We start from the raw sequence: 22,901 nt of genomic DNA on the forward strand, positions 1-22,901 counted from the left end.
ACAGCCAGAAGGTTCTGGGTTCTAATCCATGGTCCGACTGGTTCCTTTCTGTGTGTAGTTTGCATGTTCTCCCTGTGTCTGCGTGGGTTCTCTCCAGGTTCTCCAGCTTCCTCCCACCGTCCAAAGACATGCTGGTTAGGTTCATTGGTGATTCTAAATGTCCCGTGCAGGGTGGACCCCATCTCTCTCCCAATGACAGCTGGGATAGGCTCCAGCCGTCCCGCCCTGACCCTCCAGAGGACCAGCAGGTCCTTCTTCTATAATAAACGTATCGTTCTCCTGTCCTCCATGGTCCATACTTCAGAATCTAACCGTCTCAGCTCCTCCCTCCACCTCTTTGACCATTTCTGAACTAGCAGGAACTTATTTGGAGTCGGACAAAGATGGAGGCAGCCTGAGACGGCAGACTGAGCTTCAAAACCTCTCTTCAGGAAACATGTGGCTGATATCACAGCCGTCTATTCACACAGTGATTGGTCAGGATCCAGCAGGGACTCAGGGAAAGTTATAGTTGTGTTTTAAAAGTAAAGTTTAATAAATGACAGCGACTAACGTTGTGTACCTGGGACGGCGTATTCAGAGTTGACCGTGCGGCTGGTGGAGAAGGAGACGGTCGGCGTGTTGTTCTGTTTGTCCTTCTGTCTCCGTCGGTAGAGCAGCAGCAGAGCCAGCAGCAGCACCACCAGCATGACCAGCACCACGATGCCTCCGATGGCCCCCCACGACTCCCTCTCCCCGGGAGGAAGAGGAACCATGACGCTCCCCGTCTGCTGAGAGGAGTCTGTGGAGCAGGACGTGCAGGAGGTGAGGAGGGGGGGGGGGCTCAGGTACAGACGACCAGGTCTTTGACATGCTTTCATGGTGCACAGTAGGGGTCTGTACCTTGCTTGCAGTCATCTCCTCCACTTTCACACACACAGTCTCCAGTGAATCGGTCGCAGAGGAGGTTGGTCGGACAGGAACAGGTCTGAGTGCAGAACGGACCGAAACGTCCCGGGCCACAGGCTGAAGACAGAATGTTAGAACCACAGCCGTGCATCAGACACATGAACTAGACCGGATGGTGCAGACATAAAAAGGTGTGTGGAGCTCCCCCTGGTGGCTGGCTGCAGTATAGCTCATATAAGCCCCGCCCCCTCTATGTTAATGGGTGGGACTTGGGTCAAACTAAAACTAGTAGTAATTAATTCCATGCTGCTGTATGTTCAAGAGTCAGTTTTTATCAGAAGTTTAATCTTTTGGTTATTTGACGTTATTAAAAACAGGATGTGACATCATGATGATTGACAGTTGCCATTGACAACTGTGCATGTGACTACTCCAGATCTGGGGTAGTATGAAGAGTGAAATTAGCTGCAATGCTAAGACTGGTTTCTTGGGACTGTGTTGATTTCAAAATCATTTCCTGGTTTTATTTTGTAAAGCTTCTTCCTTGGTGTTTTGTTTCTTACTTTACTTCCTGTGTTTCATCCACTGTGATTGGTTGATTGGTTTCTCCTTGTGCTCCGCCCTCATTAGTCTCACCTGTGTCCCGTTAGCCCCTCATTAGTCCATGTGTGCTTGTACAGTCCTGCCTTTCTCTTTCTCTTGCTTTTTGTTTTTTCTTTCTCTTGGTATTTCATATGCTTTTTTATTTTTCTTGCCTACCCTGCAGCCTGTTGTTCCTGATTTGGTAAGTTTTTATTTAAGTTCTGATTGTTTCCTGCTCCTGCCTCCCTTTGTGTCCCATTTTAGGTTTGAATCCAAACCATCAGCTTTGGTCGTTTGATTTTTATCAAGTTAATGATGAATTTATTGCAGCTCTGTCAGACTGGGGCTACTTTGTGCATTTAATGCAACACCAGCTGAATATTATTACTATTATTATTATTTTGCAGTTCCTGCAGGGTTCAGTCGTTCTCTCAGAGTCCAGCTTGTGTGTCAGTGTGACCTGGAGTCACTCACGTATGGAGCAGTCGGTGGCCGTCCAGCCAGGTAAACATTCACAGTGACCGTCGCGGTGGTCGCAGGTGGAGTTGTTGGCGCAGGTGATGCAGACCTCTGAACAGCGTTTACCGTAGTAGCCGGCCGGACAAACTGCAAACACACAATACGACATGGAAAACAAAAATATATATATATATGACCCACGATGGATTAGCTGCAGTCCTGGACAATAAATCTAAATGAAGAAATAAATAAAGAGACGGGAAATTAGTGCAATTTAATAAAGCTTTTATCATTTTTAGTTTGTTTAAAGTAAATTAAATAAAAATTGTCATTGGTGTAGGGAGGTCTATGAACATCTGGGGCATCAGAGATACATAGATGGATGGATAGTGGTGTGTTTGTTATTTTTTTAACAAAACATATTAATGAGAGGAGATCAGCACATGTAGAATGGTTCAGGTTATTTTTTATGATCAGATAATAAAAGGTGTCGCTGACTTATTGAGATTTCTGTTCCCTCGTTTCAGTTCAGGAGGATAAATGTGGGTTGTTGTGTGTTCTAAACATATTTTAACATATCATATTACATACATAACATATTATAAGCCTTCATTTAAACCAGGACAGCTGGCTGTAGGATTTCAGATTATTAAAACAGGAAACCACTTTAAACTTTTTTAATGACCTTAATGTTTGATATTCAAAGGAAGTTTTTGTTTTTAGTGATTTTTATTTCCTCCATGCAGAACCAATCAGTGGAGCTTCCTGCTCTCTCACCCTTAGAGGAAACCATCATAAAAAACTACAATAATGAGGATTTGATTTCATTAATATATTTATAGGACTGGTTTGCATCTGGCTCCAGTGAAACGGTTATGTGGTTAATGCAGACAGATTGAACTCAAATACATCTGAAACACACCAGATTAAAACGTGCTGACTCCAGGAACATTATGCACCGTGTATGGGACTGTATCATGGTCACCCTGTCTGTGAACTAGACTCCCAGACTAGACTAGACTAGAAAAGTCAAAGGGTTCTACTTGTCCAGACCTTGGTCACAGTCAGGTCCGGTGAATCCAGGCAGACAGTCACACTCTCCCGTCACATGATGGCAGCGGTACGACTGGCCACAGGACGCGCACGATGAACTGCACTGCTCTCCGTACATACCCGCTCTGCATTCTGGGACACAAAGAGCCGGTGTCACAGTCTGAACCCTGAAACCAGTTCACTTCCTGTTTGTTTTGTTTTGTTGCCACTCACTGTTCTGACAGCTGACTCCCCAGTAGCCTGGACGACACACACAAGCTCCCGTCTCTCTGGAGCACGTGTCGCTGTTGGGACAGTGCTTGAAGCAGGTCTGGTTACAGTGGCGGCCCCAGAGGCCCTCTGAACACGGCTCACTGCAGCGGGGCCCTGAAGGAAAGGAAGGAAGGAAGGAAGGAAGGAAGGAAGCAGTGGAAATGTTAACCAAGACGTTAACGAGCTGAAACTGATGTCTGATGATAAAAACTAGGACGAAATGTTAACGAGACGAGACTAAGATGTTATGTGAATATTGGACCCTAGATACCAAAACTAGCTACAAGCTCTGTGGACACATGAGGAGGAAACATGCAGCCTCCATCACCAAGATAACTAGGAAGGTAAAGAAGTCTCATCTAAGTACTTTACTAGTTTCAAAGTCTCATCTAAGTACTTTACTAGTTTAAAGTCTCCTCTAAGTACTTTACTGGTTTTAAAGTCCTATCCAAGTACTTTACTAGTTGCTGTAGTCTCATCTAAATACTTTACTAGTTTCAAAGTCTCCTCTAAGTACTTTACTGGTTTTAAAGTCTCATACTTTACTGGTTTTAAAGTCTCATCTAAGTACTTTACTAGTTGCTGTAGTCTCATCTAATCAATCAATGAGATGGCAGATAAGTTGTAAAATTGCAAAATTAACACTGGTAGTTGCAGTTTGACTAAATGTAGTAATTAAAAGTTGACTTTTCGTCGACTAAATCTATTGAAATTTTATTTTATTAAGATGGCGACGGCTGGAGACGCCACATTGAGCTTCTAAACCTCTCTTCATGGAGGGTTTCTTCACCTTTAGATAGGGTTTCTTATTTTATGTTTGTGGGTATTTTAAAAGCTAAACTGTCGTGTGCATGGAAGGTGTAAAATCCAACTAAAATCCTGAATGCATGTAACTGCATGGTGGCGCTAGAAGACAAATCAGAGGATCTCCAAAAGAATTTATCTGCTGGGAAACTGAACGGTTGACGTTTGAGTCCAGATCTCAGCGGTGGATGACGGGGAGACATGTTCATGTTGACAGAAAGCTACGCTGCTGGCTTGATTAAAAACATGTTGGATGATAATGTGAAGAAGTGTAGAAGGAAAATCCACAGACTCACTTCGTTTAAGTCAAACTACACACGAGAACAAAAGAGGGAGGGTTCTCTGTCTCTCTCTCTCTCTCTCTCTGCTGCTCCAGACTTATCTGTGATACCAAAGCCAAGCTGGCAGCGTCCCCAGCAGGACGTCATCACTTACCCCACCAGCCTGGCAGACAGCGGCACTCCCCGCTGGAGGCTTGGCAGCTGTCGGCATGGACACAGTCGCACCTCTTCAAGCAGCCCGGCCCAAACGTGCCCATCTGCAGAGAGGAACCGGCGCCAACGGGGGAAGAAAGAATCGTCAGGGGGAATCTCTAGAGCGCTCGGCCAGCTCGGTCAGAGTCAGACAAAATACTACACTGGCAGAGAGCTGCTGTGTGGACAGCCTGCAGGGTTGGCACGGTGAAGACGAGAGGGGTGCACATCCAAAAACACAGAATAAAGCATAAAGAGGGGGGAGGAAGAGGCGCCCCGCCCTCTACACACTGACATGTCCTCTGTAATTATTGCATATTATGATTTAGCCTTATCACAGACGCCACATCATTCGTCTCCTCGGGCCGGCGTAGAATAAACACATTTCTTTCTTATCTTGTAGAGTTGCTAATAATTTATTTATTTTACAGAGAGACATCTGTTTCTGTGCAGCGCTGTGGCTGCAGCCCAGGACGAGAGGCAAATGGAGACAGATGAACTCGTAAAACAGGTCTTTTTAATAAAACTGCATCCTGATTTTTACTTTGCACTTCACCCCTTTAAATATATATATGTGTGTGTGTACTTTTATTTTATTCGAATAACTATGACAATATCAGTGCTTCTACTGCAAGCAACTTGAGAACTAAATATAAATTTCTTTGGATGAATAATTATTTTAAAACAAAGCACATAAGTGTTTTTCCATCTGATTTTTATTGTCTTTTAAATGAGAAAAGTGTTTAAAGATTAAAGAAATAGGTTTAATTGTGTTTGGTATGATAGTTTGGCAACTGAATGATCTTTTAATATCTGATTTTTCTTCCTCCTTACACCCAGAAACTCTGATAAAATACAAACTAGACTTTCAGAGTTCCTCTTCTCTCTGTGTTTTCGGCTACACCCTGACCCAGATGACCGAGAACCTCCACAGACATGTCACCTCTTCCTCCTCGCAGCTTCACAAAATTAAATATGCGTTTGTGAAGCGTCGCATCCGAGCACTCACCGGGCACGGCCGGTCACAGCGCGCCCCCTCCCAGCCGGCTGTGCAGCTGCAGGACCCGTCTGCAGGGTTACATTTTGCCCCGTTGGCACAGCGACATGTGGCGTTGCACCCCGGGCCCCAGGTTCCCTCGGCACAGGGGGTGGAGCAGTCTGTCCCTCGCCAGCCTGCAGACACATGGAGGCTCATCAGACGTAGTTCCTCTCACCATTCAACAGCTGATTTTCTTTAATATCTTACCCTCTTTGCAGTAGCAGGTCCCATCGATGGGTGAGCAGTCGACAAAGTTGTCACAGGAGCACTCCAGGGAGCAGTTCTTCCCGTAGGTGCCGCTCTTACAGGGACTCTCGCAGTGAGGCCCCTGCAGTAACGGACGGGGGGGGGGGGGGGAGGGGCGGAGGGGTTAGAGCGACCGGTTCATGAACCACATTCAGTGTTTGGAGCTCAGAGTCGGCCACCTACCGTGAACCCGGGGGCACACTGGCATCGTCCCGTGGCGCTGTCACACACCCCTCCGTTCACACACAGACACGGCTCCAGACAGCCGTGACCATAGAAACCGTGAGCGCAGGTCTCGTTACAGTAGAGCCCCGCCCACCCCGGCTGGCACGTGCACTCTCCTTTCATTGGGTGGCAGCTGGACACAGGAAACACACCGACATGAGCCAGAGCACCCCCACACCCCACCGCCCACCCCCCTCTCCTTCTTATCATCATCATCATCATGTGTAATCATTTCCAACACTTTCCTCTCACTGCTCTGGGATCAGAATCTGATCTGATCTGAGGACAGTTTAGATCATTATCATGCAGGTGTTCAATTATTCCGGCTGATTGGGTTCAAATCAGGTCATCGAGCTCAATTTAACACCAGATAAGATGTCAATCAGGCTCGGCCCCGCCCACGGCATCCTGAGAGGAGTCTAATCAAGTGAAATAATAACACACATGTGGTTTATGATGTGTGTGTGTGTGTGTGTGTGTGTGTGTGTGTGTGTGTGTGTGCAGCAGCTTTAATGACACTGCAGTAATCTGTCAAGAAGGACGCTGCACACAGAAGTAAGAAGCATTTATCTTCTGAGCGTGTGCAGTCTCGTCACGGTGTTAACTTTAGAATCATTTCCTGTTCATGAGATTTGAGCTCTGAGTATTTTCTGTGACCCCTGTTTGGCTTTTCTTTGCATTTCCTGTTTTTATTTTTTAAGTTTCCTCCTCTGTGTCTCGTTTCTTGCTTCACTTCCTGTCTGGGTTTTCCCTCCTCTAATTATGTGACTGCTTTCTCCCTCAGTGGTCTCACCTGTGCCCCGTTAGCCTCTGTGTGCATATATATATATATATATATATATATATATATGGCCGTGCCTTGTCGTCCGGTGAGTTCCTGCTTGTTTCTGATCTTTCATTTGTTCTCCTATCCTTTACCTCCTTTCCTTTATCCTTTACCTGCTCAAGCTCCGTTTAGCTTCAATTCAGATACAAATATTTGCACAGCTGTAACCCTCCTCCTCCTCCTCCTCCTCCTCCTCCTCCTCCTCCTCTTCATCTCACACTCACCTGAGTGTGTGCTTGTCCTGGCAGAGACACGTGCGCTCACAGTGCATGCCGTATTTTCCAGGTGGACACATTCTGTCCCTGCAGTGAGGCCCGCTGAAGCCCGGCTCACACAGACAGGCCCCGTCGATGTTGTAGCATCGAGCTCCGTTGGCGCAGTCGCACACACCTTTACAGTCCTGACCGTAGGTTCCTGCAGCGCACTCCTCATTACACCTGGAGAAGGGGGGGGGGCACAAGATGAGATGAGATGGCCTCTATTAGAAATGATGGCAACAAATGAAGTCACTGCTGGCAGCATGAAGTAAAACCTAGACCCTGAAGACGTCTATCTGACGCCACCAGGCTGCACCTCAGACTGTCCAGGAGCTCAGTGATGCCCCGGTCCAGATCTGAGAGGAGATAAGCCGTGACACCACCCGTTGTCTCTTTAGGAGCACGCACCAACATCGTCACGCATGTGGGGGACCTTACAAACTACTGAGAACCTTTTTGAGTTGCTGCAACGAAACATATTTCAGATTTTCAGGGCGCATCCCTTCATTCCTAACACATCACCCAGTCCGTGTCAGTAGAGATATCCAGCACGGTTTTAAAGCCCCAGTAAAGTGTTCCTTTAACTTTTTTTGATCAGTGCATATTGCACATGTTGGATAGTGTTCAGGAACAAGACCACGCCCTTTTTCATTACCTATAAACATGTGTCTTACCCCTTTCTCCCTCTTTGTCTCCCCCGTTGCTTCCTTTTCCTTCTTTCATTACAGGAACCGGGGGCACAAGAAGCCGAAGCTTCCCGAGACGTGTCCCCATCCCGAGTCTCACTCCCCAGGTTCCTCTGAGTCTTTAGACAATCATCCCTCTACCCATTCTACCCCTCTAATCCCTCCGTCTATTTCCCAAATAATAAACTTCCCTCTGTCTATTACGGCGTGGTCATATCCTGATTAGAGGCAGCGGGACGTTAGTGGATCATCGATAAAAATTAATGCACAGATGAGTGGGACAAAGAGAATACAAGGCCCTAATCTGGATGAGGTTAGACATGGTTCTTTGGTTCTTTTGGTTCTTTGGTGTTTTGCTTGATTCCAGGAGGATCTGATTCCAGCTTCAAGGAGACGGTTTCAAGCTTCGGTTCTGCCAACACCGACACATAATCCAGGTTCTCTCTCATCCCTACCTGTTACCAGTGAAGCCTTTAGCGCACTGACACTGTCCAGTCTCAGGGTCACATTTTCCGCTGTTGTGACAAACACACTCCTCTGAGCAGTTTGGTCCGAACCGTCCCTCTGGACATCGCTCTGTGCAGACCGCACCCTGCAGAGCAACACGGGAAAAACGTGGACGTGTGTCAACCCAAAATAAAACGAGACACAAACATGCAAAACGAAAAGACATCTCGTGGTGATTTGTTCTCCACAGATGACGGATTGCTTTCAAACATGTCTAAAAGAGACTCATTTAAAATCTGGCGAGGTCAAAGGTGAAACCGTACCGTCCATCCAGGAGGGCAAGCACAGATCCCTTTGCCCCGACAGATCCCACCGTTCTGGCAGGGGCATCGAGCCTGGCATTTACCTCTGCACGACCTCTCACAGCTGAGGAGGGGAAAAGAAAGAGAAGAGAAGAAGAACTCTTAACATATTAACAGCAATCGTCCAGATCTCTCTGCGCGTCCTGGGACATTCCTGAAGACTTAAGTAAATGTTTTGTTCTGCAGAAAAACTGTTTCCATTAAAAAAAAAAGACCTCTGAGAAACTCAAACTGATCTTATGACATCTAGAAGAATGAAGTAAGAAAATCTAACAGTAGCTCCTCATTACTACAACACTTGGCTTCGTAATAGTTTCATGGGAATCATCAGGGCAGTTGGAACGTGTCTGTGACCAATCACATCAGAGATGACTTGGCTTCAACCACCTGGTGTACGTTCAGTGTTGGGATATTATATTTTCTAATGCACCCTGGAGGTGATGAACATGGCCGGCCTGCAAATATCCACAATTCATCACAGAGACTTATCCCATAATCTCTGCTGCCAAGCCCCGTTTTTTTATTTACCTCAAAGTGTTTCACACTGGCTGCATCATGTGAGTTTCCACTAAAGCTTAGTGGGGAAGAGTTTTCACTGCATGCTCATCCTCAGGGGCGTCTAAAATAAAATAAAAACGGGGTGTAACAAGATGACTCATGGCTCAGAGCAGACCGTCATCTCCAGATTAGGTTGTGGAAACAAACGAGGGTCCTCCCAGTTAATGAAATGAAGTTATCAAAAGAAAGAATTAATCCCATGGAGCTCTCTAAAAGTGTCTCGTACCAAAAAAGGGAAGCGGCACGTTGCGTCCCATTTATAGCGACTCTAGAAAAGGCAATGAGCTGCAGGGCTGAACAGATACTACACACATCAGCTGATTCAGAGCATCTTATTTCAAGTTATTCCTTTTATGCTGTTTCTGTCTTAATCTACGACCCCGTACATCCATCCTGGGGGAATCCTATCACAAGTATTTAACTGATCTGGTGTCAGTCCACATGTGGAGGTGGTCTGGGACACATGTGACCTCCTTCCTTTGGTAGTGTGAACACACAATGAGTCCTGGGTCACATTAAAGACCACCAGAGATCAACAAATAATAAAAACGTGTGTCCAAGATGCACAAAGATAAAACTGAGCTGTTCATGGTTCAGGCAGAGATCCATCAGAGACAGCAGCTGCAGCTTCTATTCTTCTGCACCTCAGATAATGTTTATTTGCATACAGATCAGATCTCAGGTGCTGGCTGAGGACGCATGTGGAGACACATTTTAATTAATGCCAGGTGTGGACACAGGTCCTCAGGACGGATGTTGCACTTACTAGGTGCTGGTGAATCCGTCCCGACACGAACACTCTCCTGTTTTCTTATCGCAAAATCCTCCCGTCCCACACTTGCACTTCTGCAGACAGCCCCTCCCGAAGGTGCCCGGTGGACAGGCCTCTTCACAGTAGCGTCCTATGAAGCCCTCGGGGCACCGACACGTCCCCTTCGCGGGGTCGCAGAGGGCTCCGTTCTCACATTTGCACTGCTGCCTGCAGCCGGGGCCCCAGTGTTTGTCATCACAGGCTGAAAAGTAACAGGACAAAACAAGTGACTTGTGTTTTTATTTTAGATAAAATAAGAATGAAATGCACCGAAACAGCCTGAAACTTTAGTTTAATGTTTGACAGTTGAACATCTCCTCAGCTTCTAAACCTTTTCAGAAGTTTTATTTATTTTTTTTGCAGAGCTGCCTACTCCTCCAGTTAAACACCATCATGGGGGCTCTTGCTTTCATTGCCCTCATTTTCCAGCCATTTAAACCAGTGGTCTTCCAGTAATGTTCCTGCTTCTCTAAACAATGAGGCAAAGCGTCTCTGCAGTGCTGTGCTGCAAATGCAATAAAAAGAGTGAAGCAAAGCAACTCGCACACGTTTCATCTACGAGCGTTGTGTGTTCTCCATGTTCACTAAAATACATGAAGTCATGAAAAACAAACTGAAACTAATCTGATTAAAGTGCTGAGCAGTGTTTAGGTGAACAACTGAACAGAAACCAGAGAGGAAGAGCGTCTGGTGCCACGGTGCCGCTTTGGCCCGAGTGTTAAATTACCAACAAATAATTTGGAAGCGGGACGGAGATTTGCATGGAGCTCACGAGACGGACAAGCTGGTGGCGTGCAGCGGAGATTCACACAAGGTTTGGATTTCAGCTCAAAATGAAGAGACGTCAGTCCACAGAGAGGAGCCACATTGGTCACGGGTGCATTCTCCAAATTTCTCATCAGTTACTTTGAGACTGTCTCGGACATCGTGGAGGGGACGAGGTGTCCGGTGACTCTGATGGATGGCCGTCAGTTATCTGCTCCAAAACTGATTCCAACAATTTCATGCTTACCTTGCAGTGACTCATCCAGAGAGTCTGAGCTGGACGTCATATGTGTCCGTGTTCCCAGAACCCCCCGCCCCCCCCTCTGCTGCACCCCCTGCCGCCCCAGCTTTGAAAACTACACGAAACTGCTTGGACAGTTCTTCGTGGAGCGTAGAGTCGAGCCAAATTTGGCTCGGAGCGTACTGCGATGTTTATTGGACTAACTGGGAGCAGGACCCTTTCCTCCTTTGTTTAGAAGAATCATAACTCCACTTGTTCTCCGTGTGGGCATTGGACAAGGCCTCCGCCAGAGTGTGTCACGTTGAGTAATGAGAAACTCAGCTGGACCAGCGATCGTGTTTACACAGACATTCTGCAGGGCAGCGGGGCAGAGTTACTAGAGGGTCTGCAGGGCTGGAGGGAACCGACTGCTCATGCAACCACGCACTGAATGAGTGAAAGATACCAGAGACGTATGCTAAACTGTAGTAGCACTTCTCTAAGTCGAACTGATGCCAGTCAGAGTGGAAATGAAAGATGCATGACGACATCCTCACTACAGCTTTAACTGTGCTACTGCTAACCTCAATTAAAGGACATTGTGTAGATTTATTAACTGGAATTGAATATAATATCTTTAATTATGTTTTATTAGTGTATAATCACCTGTAATTGTGAATTATTGTGTAATTGTTAGCTTGGATTCAGCCCACAAAGATTGAAATGTTGGCACCTGGTTCTTTGTACAATTGAGCCGACTGGTTGCAATCTGCAACTTCACCACTAGGTGAAGCTAAATCTCCCACAACGGTCCTTTAACATATCCAAAGAAGTGGCCTTTTAATTATTGGCATGTGTTGGAATGCAAATGGATCGTGTCAGCGCGAGATAGCTCCAACTCTGAGAGCAGCGTCAGGACTGAAATCTGATGATTTAAAAAGTTATGATGACAGAGAAGAGCTGCACAAATAAAAGTGTGTGCAGAGTTGAACTGTTGCTGGTCGTTATGCTGGGGCAGGGCTGACATCTCACCTGCTTCTCGTCACCCAATCAAGCTGAACCCTACTTAAGGACTTTCCACTCTCCCACTCATTGCCAGTTCTTCAGTTTACCCCCGTGGTACTAACACGAGAACCAGCTATTGCCATTGTGTCCAATCCGATTAACCTGCTTTTCTTTGTTTGCTCCAGCTTTGTTGTTTTGGCCTGTGGCTGCTTAGAAAGATCATGAAGATGGATTATTTCATGCTGCTTTCATTCTTTCGACCCCGAGACGGGACGGGACACGTAGATATCTGTGATCCAGTCCTACTTTGTCAAACTTTTGCCTCTCATGCCATTTTCATGCAATTTAGAACATTTTAGAAAATCCTGTAACATACAGTGTGACAGGTTAAAAAGTACTGGAGAGAAATGAGGAGTTTGTTTTGCACAATCAGACAAATTAAAGTATGGATCAAACTTTAGAAATAATGCTTTTTAAAAAATGTCATCGTTAATTCCCTGAAAATATTGGGGAATGTTTTGGCCTCCATAGATAGGAAATTTCCAGACATTAGGAAACGGTCAGAGTGCACACACAGTTGATAAAAATCCACCAATAAACTTGGAAAAGTCAGGTTTTGTTTTTAAAGTAGGTGGAGGGCAGAGGGAAGGTCTGAGTCCCCCATTAAATGGGGACGCTTTCAACTTTTAATTGTCTTTGTCTGCTTCCTTGATAAAACTCTTCAACCTGAACCTGCCAACTTGTCTCCACAACCTTTTTGTAGGGACCCAGAATAAATATACTAGGAGAGGATTAATTACAAATGTTGAGGTGGAATTCATGCTCAAACCTGACCCCATCAAAAAAGTTAATTATTACTGCTCATAAATAAAATAAAATTGTCCGTACGAGACATATCTGTTTAAATCTGATTTCATTTTAATATATTTGTGGACTTTTGCTTTTGATGTAAACCTTCATGTTGCTGAGTCTCGAGTTCTTCACTGACTAATATCCAAACTGTTCACATCTGCTTGTTTTTCTGCTCACAGACAATAAATCAACTACGTAGTTTCCTCTTGTTTACCTTCGTCAAACGCTCTCCAACAAAAAGTAGGTCCACATCTGATTTAATCACCGTAATTGCGTCAGAACTGCCAGAAATTTAACATCAGGGGAGCGCTCATGGCCAACTTTTCTGAACTAAGTGTTTGCGTCTGTGCCCGATAGCGGAGCGATCTGCACCCTGTCTGATTATTTATCCCAGCGACACAACGGCTAACAATGAGCCTCGAGTACAAACCACAGCGTTTCAGACCTGACCTTTTAAAAACAGGTTAACGAAACAGAAAACAGAACGTTTCACACGGATTTAACAAGTGAAAACAGAAAGTAGCACGACTGTAGTACAAGGGAAAGTACAGAAGAAGGAGCATTATCTCTGTTACGTGATATTATTCTAACAATACGTCTCATTTATGAACTGTCTGAACTGACTGTGTGCAGGGCGTAGATCTCCGAGGCAGGACTGTTTTCTAATATTTTTCAGTCCCCGACAACAGGAAACTGAAAAACAAACCCAAGCCTGATTGAGTTTACATGGACTGTGTTTCCATCATAGTCAAAACAAAAAATCCTCATGTAAGCATCCCAATCAGAACAGACTGGTTGCATTAGAAGGAGCTTTTGTGCTGGTTTCTCTCTGGTTTATAATAAATCCATTCTCTCTGAGCATGTCTGCTCCACGTGGAGTAAACATCAGGTGATGAGTTTCCAGGAACATGGAGGTAGAAAAACATCCAAGAAGAACGAAGCTGGAATCCATGTGGACAGCAACGTTGGAGACGTGGAGACAACTTGGTCATCTTCTTCTACTCTAGACATTTAGTATCGTCAATAAAGCTGGAAAAGAAAACATCTTCTTCTTCTGCAGATTTGATGCTCCATATTTTTGATGCGACCGCGTCCATGGAAACAGTTCAATTTGAATCTCTGATCAGAATGATTTCATGTGCAGCTGCAGATATATTGTAGCCTGGAGGCTGGAGGAAAGTTTATCTGGAGTCTTTCTGTTGGGAACTGATTCTGCTCCTGCAAAGATCTGAGGAGCCAATCGGATCGTTTGGGGACGGGGTTTAATGCTGTGATGGCCCAAGCAGCAACCTCCGGGTCTGAGCAGTGAAGTGCAAAAAATCTGCAGTTCATCATATGGTCGCTTGAGGCTGGCGGCAAAAGGCAGCAAATCCCCAGAGACCTCCACATTAAAAAAAAAAAACAACTTTACAGCGATATTAAACATGTGGGGTGAATTGTTTTCTAACACATTTGTTTATTTTTTATTAAGGTTTAAAGTTCTGCATGATTAAGGATGTTCCTGCGTTGAGTGACAGGTGACATATGGGCACTGCCAGACTAGCTAGCTGCTAGCATCGGTCTTTTATCTGCTAGTCCTGACCCGAGCTAATGACAACCTTTCAGCTGAGTTTGAGCTAACTGGTCCATTTTGGATCATTTTAAATATAAATACCTGGCTGCTTTGCTGCAGCTCCTAGCAGAACATCTGGTAAATGAATCTGGAGTATTATTTATATGATCTGTGTCTAAAGTTTGATGCATGCTCTTAACTTTTACTTGTCTTTGTCTGCTTCCTTGATAAAACCCTCCAGTATGAACCTACCAACCTGTCTTGTTGACCCAGAATAATTATTTTAGGAGAGGATTAATTACAAATGTTGGTGGTGGAGTTCATGCTCAAACCTGGCCCCATCAATATCAGCATGAGAATTCTTACTGGGGGAAAAAGTTAGTTATTACTGCCCATAAATAAAATAAAAAAAAATCTGTATTATTTCAGTACAAGACTGTTTGATCTGTTTAAATTTGATTTAATTTTAATATATTTGTGGACTTTTGCTTTTGATGTAAACCTTCATCTTGTTGAGTCTTGAGTGCTTCACTGACCGACATCCAAACTGTTCACATCTGCAGAACATCTGGTAAGTGAATCTGGAGTATTATTTATATGGTAGGTGTCAGTGACATACATAGCTAGCCTTGTAGCTGAAGTTAAAGATCTAATTAGCCAGTTAATGAATTAATCTTCCAGTGATGCTCCAGTGTGTTAGCGTGCTAACGGGACGCTAACAAGAGGCTAACGAGAGCTTTTAAATAACGTGTGTCCGTTTGGGGCAGTCCACAACGTAAAGTCGGTAACATTAATGTCTCGCTGACGTTACATAGGATCAGTGTTACGGTAACAACGTTAATGACACATGGACAGAAGAGCAGCAGTAGTCAAACTCACAATTAAATGTCTCTGATTGGTTGTTGGACTATCCAGGTGACTGAGAAGGTGTTTTTCTCTCTGTACCAGCTGGAACACGCCTCACAATGAAAGCCAAACAGATTTCAGCTCTTCCTAGTATTATTGTTGTTGTGTATTTACTGTAATAATTTACCCTCGGGTTTGTTTTTTTTATTAAATAAATCTTGGTCCCAATGAAAACCCCAGAAGTAAATAAGAAGGAAAATAAATAAGGCTTGACTATCAGTTACATCATCTCTCCACAGAGAGTATTGTTAGAATGACCTCAGCCTGATCTGAGCCAGTATCTGCACTGCTGCATGTAAACCCAACAACCGACGCACGCTTCAGAGCTGGCATCTCTACTCTGTCCTCTACGAGCTACGCTCACTGATACGTTGGGAAAAATTCTTCCTTTTCCCCTGTGCGTTGTTCAAGCGGCGGTTTGCTTGGTTTCGCTTGGATCCAAAGTCCACATCATCGTGATTGCAGCTCTCTGGGTCCCTCAGAGATCTCCCCTTTCAGCCAAACCCCTCCTCTGGTTTTCGGTAACATATAGTTTGCAGAGTATTGTCCCCCCTCCTCTCATCCATTCTCCATATTCATGAGCAAACGACTATGAAAACATAGGGCCCCCTCTCCTCTTTCCCAGAGTTACTGAGCTCAGCACACAAGCATCCAAAAAAGTGCCGACTCTCATTCTGTCAAAAAAAAAGAAAGAGGTGAAAAACTAGAGGAGTGGACGAAGAGCAAGAGAGAAGTAGTGAAAACAAAGAGAAAACTTAAGTGAGGGTTCGGAGAGTGTAAGAAGAGACGGTGGAAGAGAAGTGAGGCATGCAGGAGAGAGGAGGAGGAGTGGGGTAACATTTTCCATTTCCCCTTCCCGTCATCCCTCTGTCAAGACATCAACCGCTGCCCGTTAGAGCCAACTCCTTCCCTCTGCAGAGCGATGGGGGGAAAATGGAGGAGTAGGACTGTGTACTATTGACCCAGCTGAGTGTGAAGGAACGAGGCTGAAGGCAGTGGAAAACTTTTTTTTTTCCAGCGAGGGGAGCTGCGGCCCCCGTGAAACGTGGTCCTGGGCTCATGCGCCACGCCGTTTGGACGCCGCCGCTGTGCTCAGCTGCTGCTTTGAATCACTCTTATATAACCGTCTCTGCTGACTTCACTTCTGAAGAAATCAAAATAAGTAGCAGGAGCTGGTTTAATGTCTTAAACGTCTTCTTTATGAACTTATTGCTCTTTTATTATAGCTGATTGTTTTATTCCTTTTCCTTTAGAGCACTTCTCTGCTTTAAAAAAAAAACCCCACGTGAAATCATTGATATTAGTTTTGAACGGTCGCTGTGAATGAGAGGAGCAGCTCTTGTGTCCTCCTGGACCAGTAAACTGTTTCTGGACCGAGGCTGACATTAATGACTCATTGCATGTGGTAATGCTCCCTCGCTGTTTCCATTGGAAAGGCCTTGTGTGTGTGATGGAGAGGTGCATGTGAATATCAGCCAGTCGCCATTTCCTGTTGGTGCATGTGATATTTTGTGTGTAGACGTGAATAAAAACAAGAAAGAGAGAGTGAGAGGAAAAGGCTGGTTCATACCGCTGGAACAGTCGTCGCCTCGCCACACTCCTTCACACTGGCATCGGTCCGGAGCGACACAGCGGCCGTGGACGCACTCCTTGGTGCAGCGAGCTGTCGACGACAAACATAAGTCACTAATTAACTTAATGCACCTGAACCACAGAATGGAAAATCAGGATGTGATTAAAGCAGCAGTAACGTTGAGGATAGCAAGTAGAGTCTGAAGTGCGACCATTGTTTTGGTATACATACCAAATACATCTGGATAAAGCAAGCAAACCTTACCCCATGTTGATAAGAATTATAAAAACTTGACAAACATCCCTTTAAGTTGCATTCAGAACTTAAAAAAAGTGCAGACATTTTCCACAATTCTAATAACATACATTTTTGGCAAATTTGTCCATTCCCATGTTGATAAGAGTTATAAAAACTTAAATAAAATATATGTGTTACATTTAAAACTTGAAAAAAGTTTAATCAATTTGCCTTAATCATGCGATTAATCACAATTAAATATTTTAATCTACTGACAGTCCAAGTTTTTATAGATTTAAATTAGGGGATGTCAAAATTAACACATATATAACGGGTTAGTGCAAATTAATTTAAATGTCACCAATGTCTTGATGCCCAATTAAACTGAGAGGATTTGTCATTACTTTTGGTTTTCTACAATTATATTAAAATACATTTGCATAAAGAAAGCACATTTGTTCATTCCCAAGTTGATAAAAGTTATAAAAACTGTACAACTTATAAAAAAGTTACAAAAAATATGAGTAAGTTACATTTAAAACTGAAATAAAAGTACAGAAAAAAAGAAAAAAGTGTGATTAATTTGAATTAATTGCACATTAACAATTGAAATCATGCGATTAATTGCGATTAAAGATCTTAATCTACTGACAGTCTAAGTTTTGATACATTTAAATTAGGGGATGTCAAAATTAACGCATAAAGGGTTAGCGCAAATTCCATTTAACACCACTAATTTCATGATGCCAAATTAATGCACTACACTGAGACGCTTGCAGATCTATATTCGGGACAGGATTTGTCATTATTTTTGGTTTTCTACAATTATAATAACATACATTTGCATAAAGAAAGCACATTTGTACATTCCTATGTTATAAAAGTTATAAAAACGTAATAAATATATGTGAGTTATATTTAAAACTTAAAAAAAGTTTAATTAATTTGCCTTAATCGTGAGTTAATTATGGAAATCATGCGATTAATCGCAATTAAATGTTTTAATCTACTGACAGTCCAAGTTTTTATAGATTTTAATTAGGGGATGTCAAAATTAACACATAAATAATGGGTTGGCACAAATTCCTTAAAATGCATTAATTTCTTGATGCCTAATTAAACTGAGGACAACAATATTCGGGACAGGATTTGTCATTACTTTTGGTTTTCTGTAATTATAATAACATACATTTGCATAAAGAAAGCACATTAGTCCATTCCCATGTTGATAAGAGTTATAAAAACTTGAAAAATAGCCTTTTAAGTTACATTTAGAACTGAACAAAGTGCATAAAAAATGTTTAAAAAGTGTGATTAATTTGATAATAATCAATAAAGATATCCAGCGATTAATCGCGATTAAATATTGTATTCTATTGACAGCCCTAGTTTTTGTAAGTTTAAAGTTTTGGACAAGGCAACACAATAAAACAGTGTTTTACAATGTACAAAGCCTCAAAGAAACATAGCTATAAACCAGCTATCAAAGACTGAAAGAAAGAATCATTTAGGTGACGGAAGTCTTCATATCAGTTTTTAATTTAATATCCTTCCTCTAACTCCTTGTGGCTCCAGCAGAAAACACGAAAGCTTTCTATCTCATCTCATCGTCCATACGCTGGGACAGATGGCGAGAGACAAATCAAGTGAGATTAGGATCCATCAGAAGTGATAATATATCAATGGCTAAGATGAGAGAAGGCCAGCCAAGGTTAAGGTTCTGAGTTAACATTCATAACATATTTAATATTCAGCCATAGTCAATAAATCACAAGCAGGAAAAAGAGGAATTTTCTCTAAAATTATCTTCCAGCTATTAAATTAAAAGAAAACTAAGTCTGGCTGAGGTTTGTCTTTGAAGGTTCTCAGTCATCCAGGTCATAGTGAATCCAAAGAAACATCTAAACTGTGCAGCTGGACTTGTCAGGTTTTCTTGAAGATGTTTTTCTCCACACATACAGGACTGAAGTCTGTTCAGTAGTCAGTGAAATGTCTAAAGAACATGCAGATCAAGATGACGCCTTATTCAGGATATATGCAGTTTTCAATGATACAAAACAGAAATGCATCAAATCCTCGCTCTTAAGAATGTGACTGATTTCATGTGATGACTTTGTAAGATGTCAGAGGTTGTAACACATGTCCCGTTTGTCGTTAAAATCTGACTTTATTGTCATTATTGCTCCAGGCCGTTGAGGCTGTTAAATCTGTTGTGTTGTTAGTTTAATCAAAAACCTTTTGGGCTGAATCTCATTCTTTCCCTCTGAATTTATTCCGCCCGTCATAAACAGAGTGTGAGCTGCCAGCTCGACAGCTGGGCCCGGCCGTGCGACTGAAAGCACCGCTGTTAAGATGCCGTTCATACCGAGCCTCCGAGCTGTGCCAACATAATAAATAGTACTGCAACTAATTATTTGGATTCAAACGTAAATGTATGTCTGAGACTAATAATACTGCAATAAAGTTCTTAATCTCTTACGAATTAAAGTGTTTTCTACTGAGGACCTCGTGCTGTTTTCTTCAAACAATAATTTGACTCATTATTTTCTCCTCCTTTGCTTGAAGGCGTGTGGAAAGCCCAGGATGGAGTTCTGTGGGGTCTAGCATGTCATCAAATGAAGAAGAAGGTAAGTGTGATTACATGTTATTATATGAGTGTGTATAAGTGTGTTTAGAGACATTTCAATCACAAAGCTCAAAACAGGCATCAGTCTGCACGGTCGTCCCTTTCCAGTAGAAATCAGAGGCTTTTGTGTTCGGCCACCAAAGAAAACAAATCCACACAGAGACGGTGTTGTCGCATGAGATGCCGCTCACAATAAGAAAACCCTGAACGCAAATTATCTCCTAAAATGGCAGGTTTTCAGGCAGGAAGCACAGAAACCTTGTTATTACCGCCCTGCCTTTCTGTGATCACCCAGTGACGAATGAGCAGGTTTGTTAAGTTAAGGTGGAATGCTTTCCCTTCACTTATTCCAGTAACAGAGTGACGGCTGCAAAAGTCTGTTTTCAATAAGCCGATATCTATTTTAACATCCAAATGTGAAATGAAAAACTGCAGCGAACTGGGCTTCAGGTAGATTCAGGTTGAGAGAATTTATGAGGCCACTATCCTGATAACTGAAAAGTTTGATTTACACTCAGTCCATACACTGCAATTATTATTTTTGCAATTGAGGGATTTATTAATTAAAGTAAGCAAAACTATCTGAGAATAGAAAAGGAAAATCTATCTGGCCTCAAAGAATCCCTAGATTTCCCCAAACTATTGTTTTTAGACTAAAATCGAGTAGATTTGTGCTGATGTGAATAAAATATGAAGAGAGTAGTTTAGTCAGTATCAATAGTTGAGACTTTCCAGTCAGTCCTGACATAGAAGAATTATCTCGCTAGACAAAGAACAAGCATGTTTTGCTTTAAGATATTTCATCTTAGTCAGATTTTAGTTTTTGCAGGTGGTGTGGTGGTTAGCGCTGATGCCTCACAGCCAGAAGGTTCTAGGCTCTAACCCATCGGCCGACTGGGTCCTTTCTATGTGGAGTTTGCATGTACCCTGTCTCTGGGTTAGGCTCCAGCACCCCCACGGCCTTCACAGGACAAGCAGTTACAGAAAATGAATGAATATGATCTGCTACGCTATTGTTTTTAGACTAAAAACTAGTAGATTTGTGTTGATCTGAGTAAAATATGAAGAGTTTAGTCAGTATCAACAGTTGAGACTTTCCACTCAGTCCTGTCATTGCTCTGGACTGGATTTCATCTTTGACTGAATAAAACTAGATTTACATTTGGTCATTATCTGATTTTAACTTAGTAGTTGTTTGCACTTGTCTGTGTTGTGCTAGTTCTCATTTTAAGCATCAACTTACCACAATAACAAGTTTTAATAGTTTATTAAGATAATTTAGGAACTGACACGACCTTGTAAGTAGAATTATCTTGGTAGATAAAGATAAAGAACAAGCATGTTTTCCTTTGCCTAGATTTCAGTTTTTGCAGTGTTTGTTGAGGCTCTTGACTCTGGGCGTGTCCATCCAATCAGCCAGCACACCTGAATCCTATCCACCTATCACACCCTGCAGGATATCTACCCTGCTCTCTCATCCACTACCTCTGCAGTAACTCAATGACCCTGGATGCTCTTTTTATTTTGTCCTCATATACTTTAATAATCCAGGGCCTGCAGCTCTGCACCACTCCACCTACTCACGTTGAATTAATTCAGCTTCTGCTTCCTACCTGCCCACACCTCAGCCCTTCAGCCTCATCTTTACCTGCTCAGATAAAATGAATATCACCTGTGAATCTGTGTCCTGCTCATGAGCCTCAAACACAACAGGAGACTAACTCATCCGTCACATTACATCAGATGAAGCCCTGATATGATATTTAGTCGACTAGCTGTGTTATTAGAGGCTGGTGTCTGTATTAAAATGAGACTACTTTTATTTTTAAAACCAACATCCATAAGGTTTGCTCTGAGCTGACGCCGATGAAGCAACAGATGGCGAAATGATGTGAAATCCTGCCACGAAAACATATTTAATATATTTTACTTAAAAAATTCCAGCAATTACAGACGGTAGCGCGAGAAGCTTCTGTGGGAATTGAACCCATAATTTTGGTTATCCACGTGCCACATGCTGTTCGTATTGACTGGGTGGAAAAAAAAAGAAGCAGCAGCAGAAAAAGCAGCGTTGGGTGAGTGATGAGGATGAGTTACTGTGTGAATAAATGTGACATTGTTTGACTCACACACCGCAGCCCCACTCAGCATTCTGCTACTGCACTTGATTATCGCTGCGAGGTTTCCTGCAGCATCATCAGAATCCAGGCTCTTGTTTAACCAGGGTCTCTGTGTGCACGGGTTTCTACACACTTTAAACAGATTGTTTTCATGGGTAATTTTTATATGACATAACAACTAAGATCCTGATTGAAGGACTTTTATGAAGCCAGAGTAGCAGCAGCAGTCCTGACACCTTATTGGAGGCCGTTACTGGAGTTAAAAGTTAGATTGATTAACAGTTTATGACACTGTGGTTGCATCAGCGACCTTCTACACTGTGGTCTGCTGGTGAGGTGGAGTCACAGAGAGGGACAAAAAGAGACTGATACTGATTAGGAGAGGGCCAGCTCCATCCTGGGCTGTCCTCTTTTTCAACTTTTTAGTTTTATATAGTTTCTCTTGTCTTGTTTATCTCATCTTAAATGCCCCAAGTTTCCAGGAGGGACAGAAACATGGAGGCAGAAAAACAACCAGCTGTTTGAAAAGATGAACCATCTCGGTCATCTTCTTCTACTGGAAAAAAAAACAAACAAAACTTCTTCTTCTTCTGTTCTATCTCCTGCAGATTCGATGCTCCACATCCGCAGCACCACTTATTCAGTAAAGTTCTACAATGATTAATGTTCCGATGTAAACACATATTTCCTATATCATATCATTTAACCTCCATGTGAACACTGTCCGTGTTGCCGTGGTTACTTACGGACACATTTGCCTCCGCTCTCGTAGTAGCCCGGGCAGCACTGGTATCTCTTGCGGTAGTCGGTTTTCACCGCCTGCCTGTAGGCCGTCTTGTAGGTGATCCTGAAAGAAGAACATGTGACGCTTTAAACTCGCCGGGAACAGGAAGTCAGGAACAGGAAGTCAGGAACAGGAAGCTGCTGCTACCTGTGGCGAGAGCATCTGTAGGAGGTCCGAGGGTCTGAGCAGGGCTCCTCGGTCACATGGTCGTAAGGATGCGAGTAGGACTCCTTCACGGAGGTGGTGAAGCTGAAAATCAGAACAACATGGACACTGTAAAGATTCACTGACGT

At 43.3% G+C, this 22,901-nt stretch overlaps 1 protein-coding gene across 1 annotated transcript in view; it reads right to left on the reverse strand.

Annotated features, from left to right (window-relative positions):
- The window catches only part of pear1 (platelet endothelial aggregation receptor 1), a 29,364-nt gene that overhangs the window by 5,131 nt on the left and 1,332 nt on the right, over positions 1–22,901 (reverse strand). The window contains exons 2-17 of the mRNA XM_084557532.1: positions 22,756–22,857; positions 22,571–22,671; positions 16,839–16,931; positions 9,924–10,170; positions 8,561–8,663; positions 8,246–8,382; positions 7,072–7,284; positions 5,980–6,154; positions 5,758–5,878; positions 5,521–5,684; positions 4,474–4,576; positions 3,196–3,348; positions 2,983–3,114; positions 1,945–2,076; positions 883–1,005; positions 563–781 (exon numbers count right to left, since the gene is read on the reverse strand). Of these exons, the coding sequence (XP_084413658.1) occupies positions 563–781; positions 883–1,005; positions 1,945–2,076; positions 2,983–3,114; positions 3,196–3,348; positions 4,474–4,576; positions 5,521–5,684; positions 5,758–5,878; positions 5,980–6,154; positions 7,072–7,284; positions 8,246–8,382; positions 8,561–8,663; positions 9,924–10,170; positions 16,839–16,931; positions 22,571–22,671; positions 22,756–22,857 (2,318 nt within the window). The remainder of the gene's footprint in view (positions 1–562; positions 782–882; positions 1,006–1,944; positions 2,077–2,982; positions 3,115–3,195; positions 3,349–4,473; positions 4,577–5,520; positions 5,685–5,757; positions 5,879–5,979; positions 6,155–7,071; positions 7,285–8,245; positions 8,383–8,560; positions 8,664–9,923; positions 10,171–16,838; positions 16,932–22,570; positions 22,672–22,755; positions 22,858–22,901) is intronic.

Source organism: Chelon labrosus (assembly GCF_963514085.1).
Source record: "Chelon labrosus genome assembly, chromosome: 12".
NCBI classification, from domain to species: domain Eukaryota; kingdom Metazoa; phylum Chordata; class Actinopteri; order Mugiliformes; family Mugilidae; genus Chelon; species Chelon labrosus.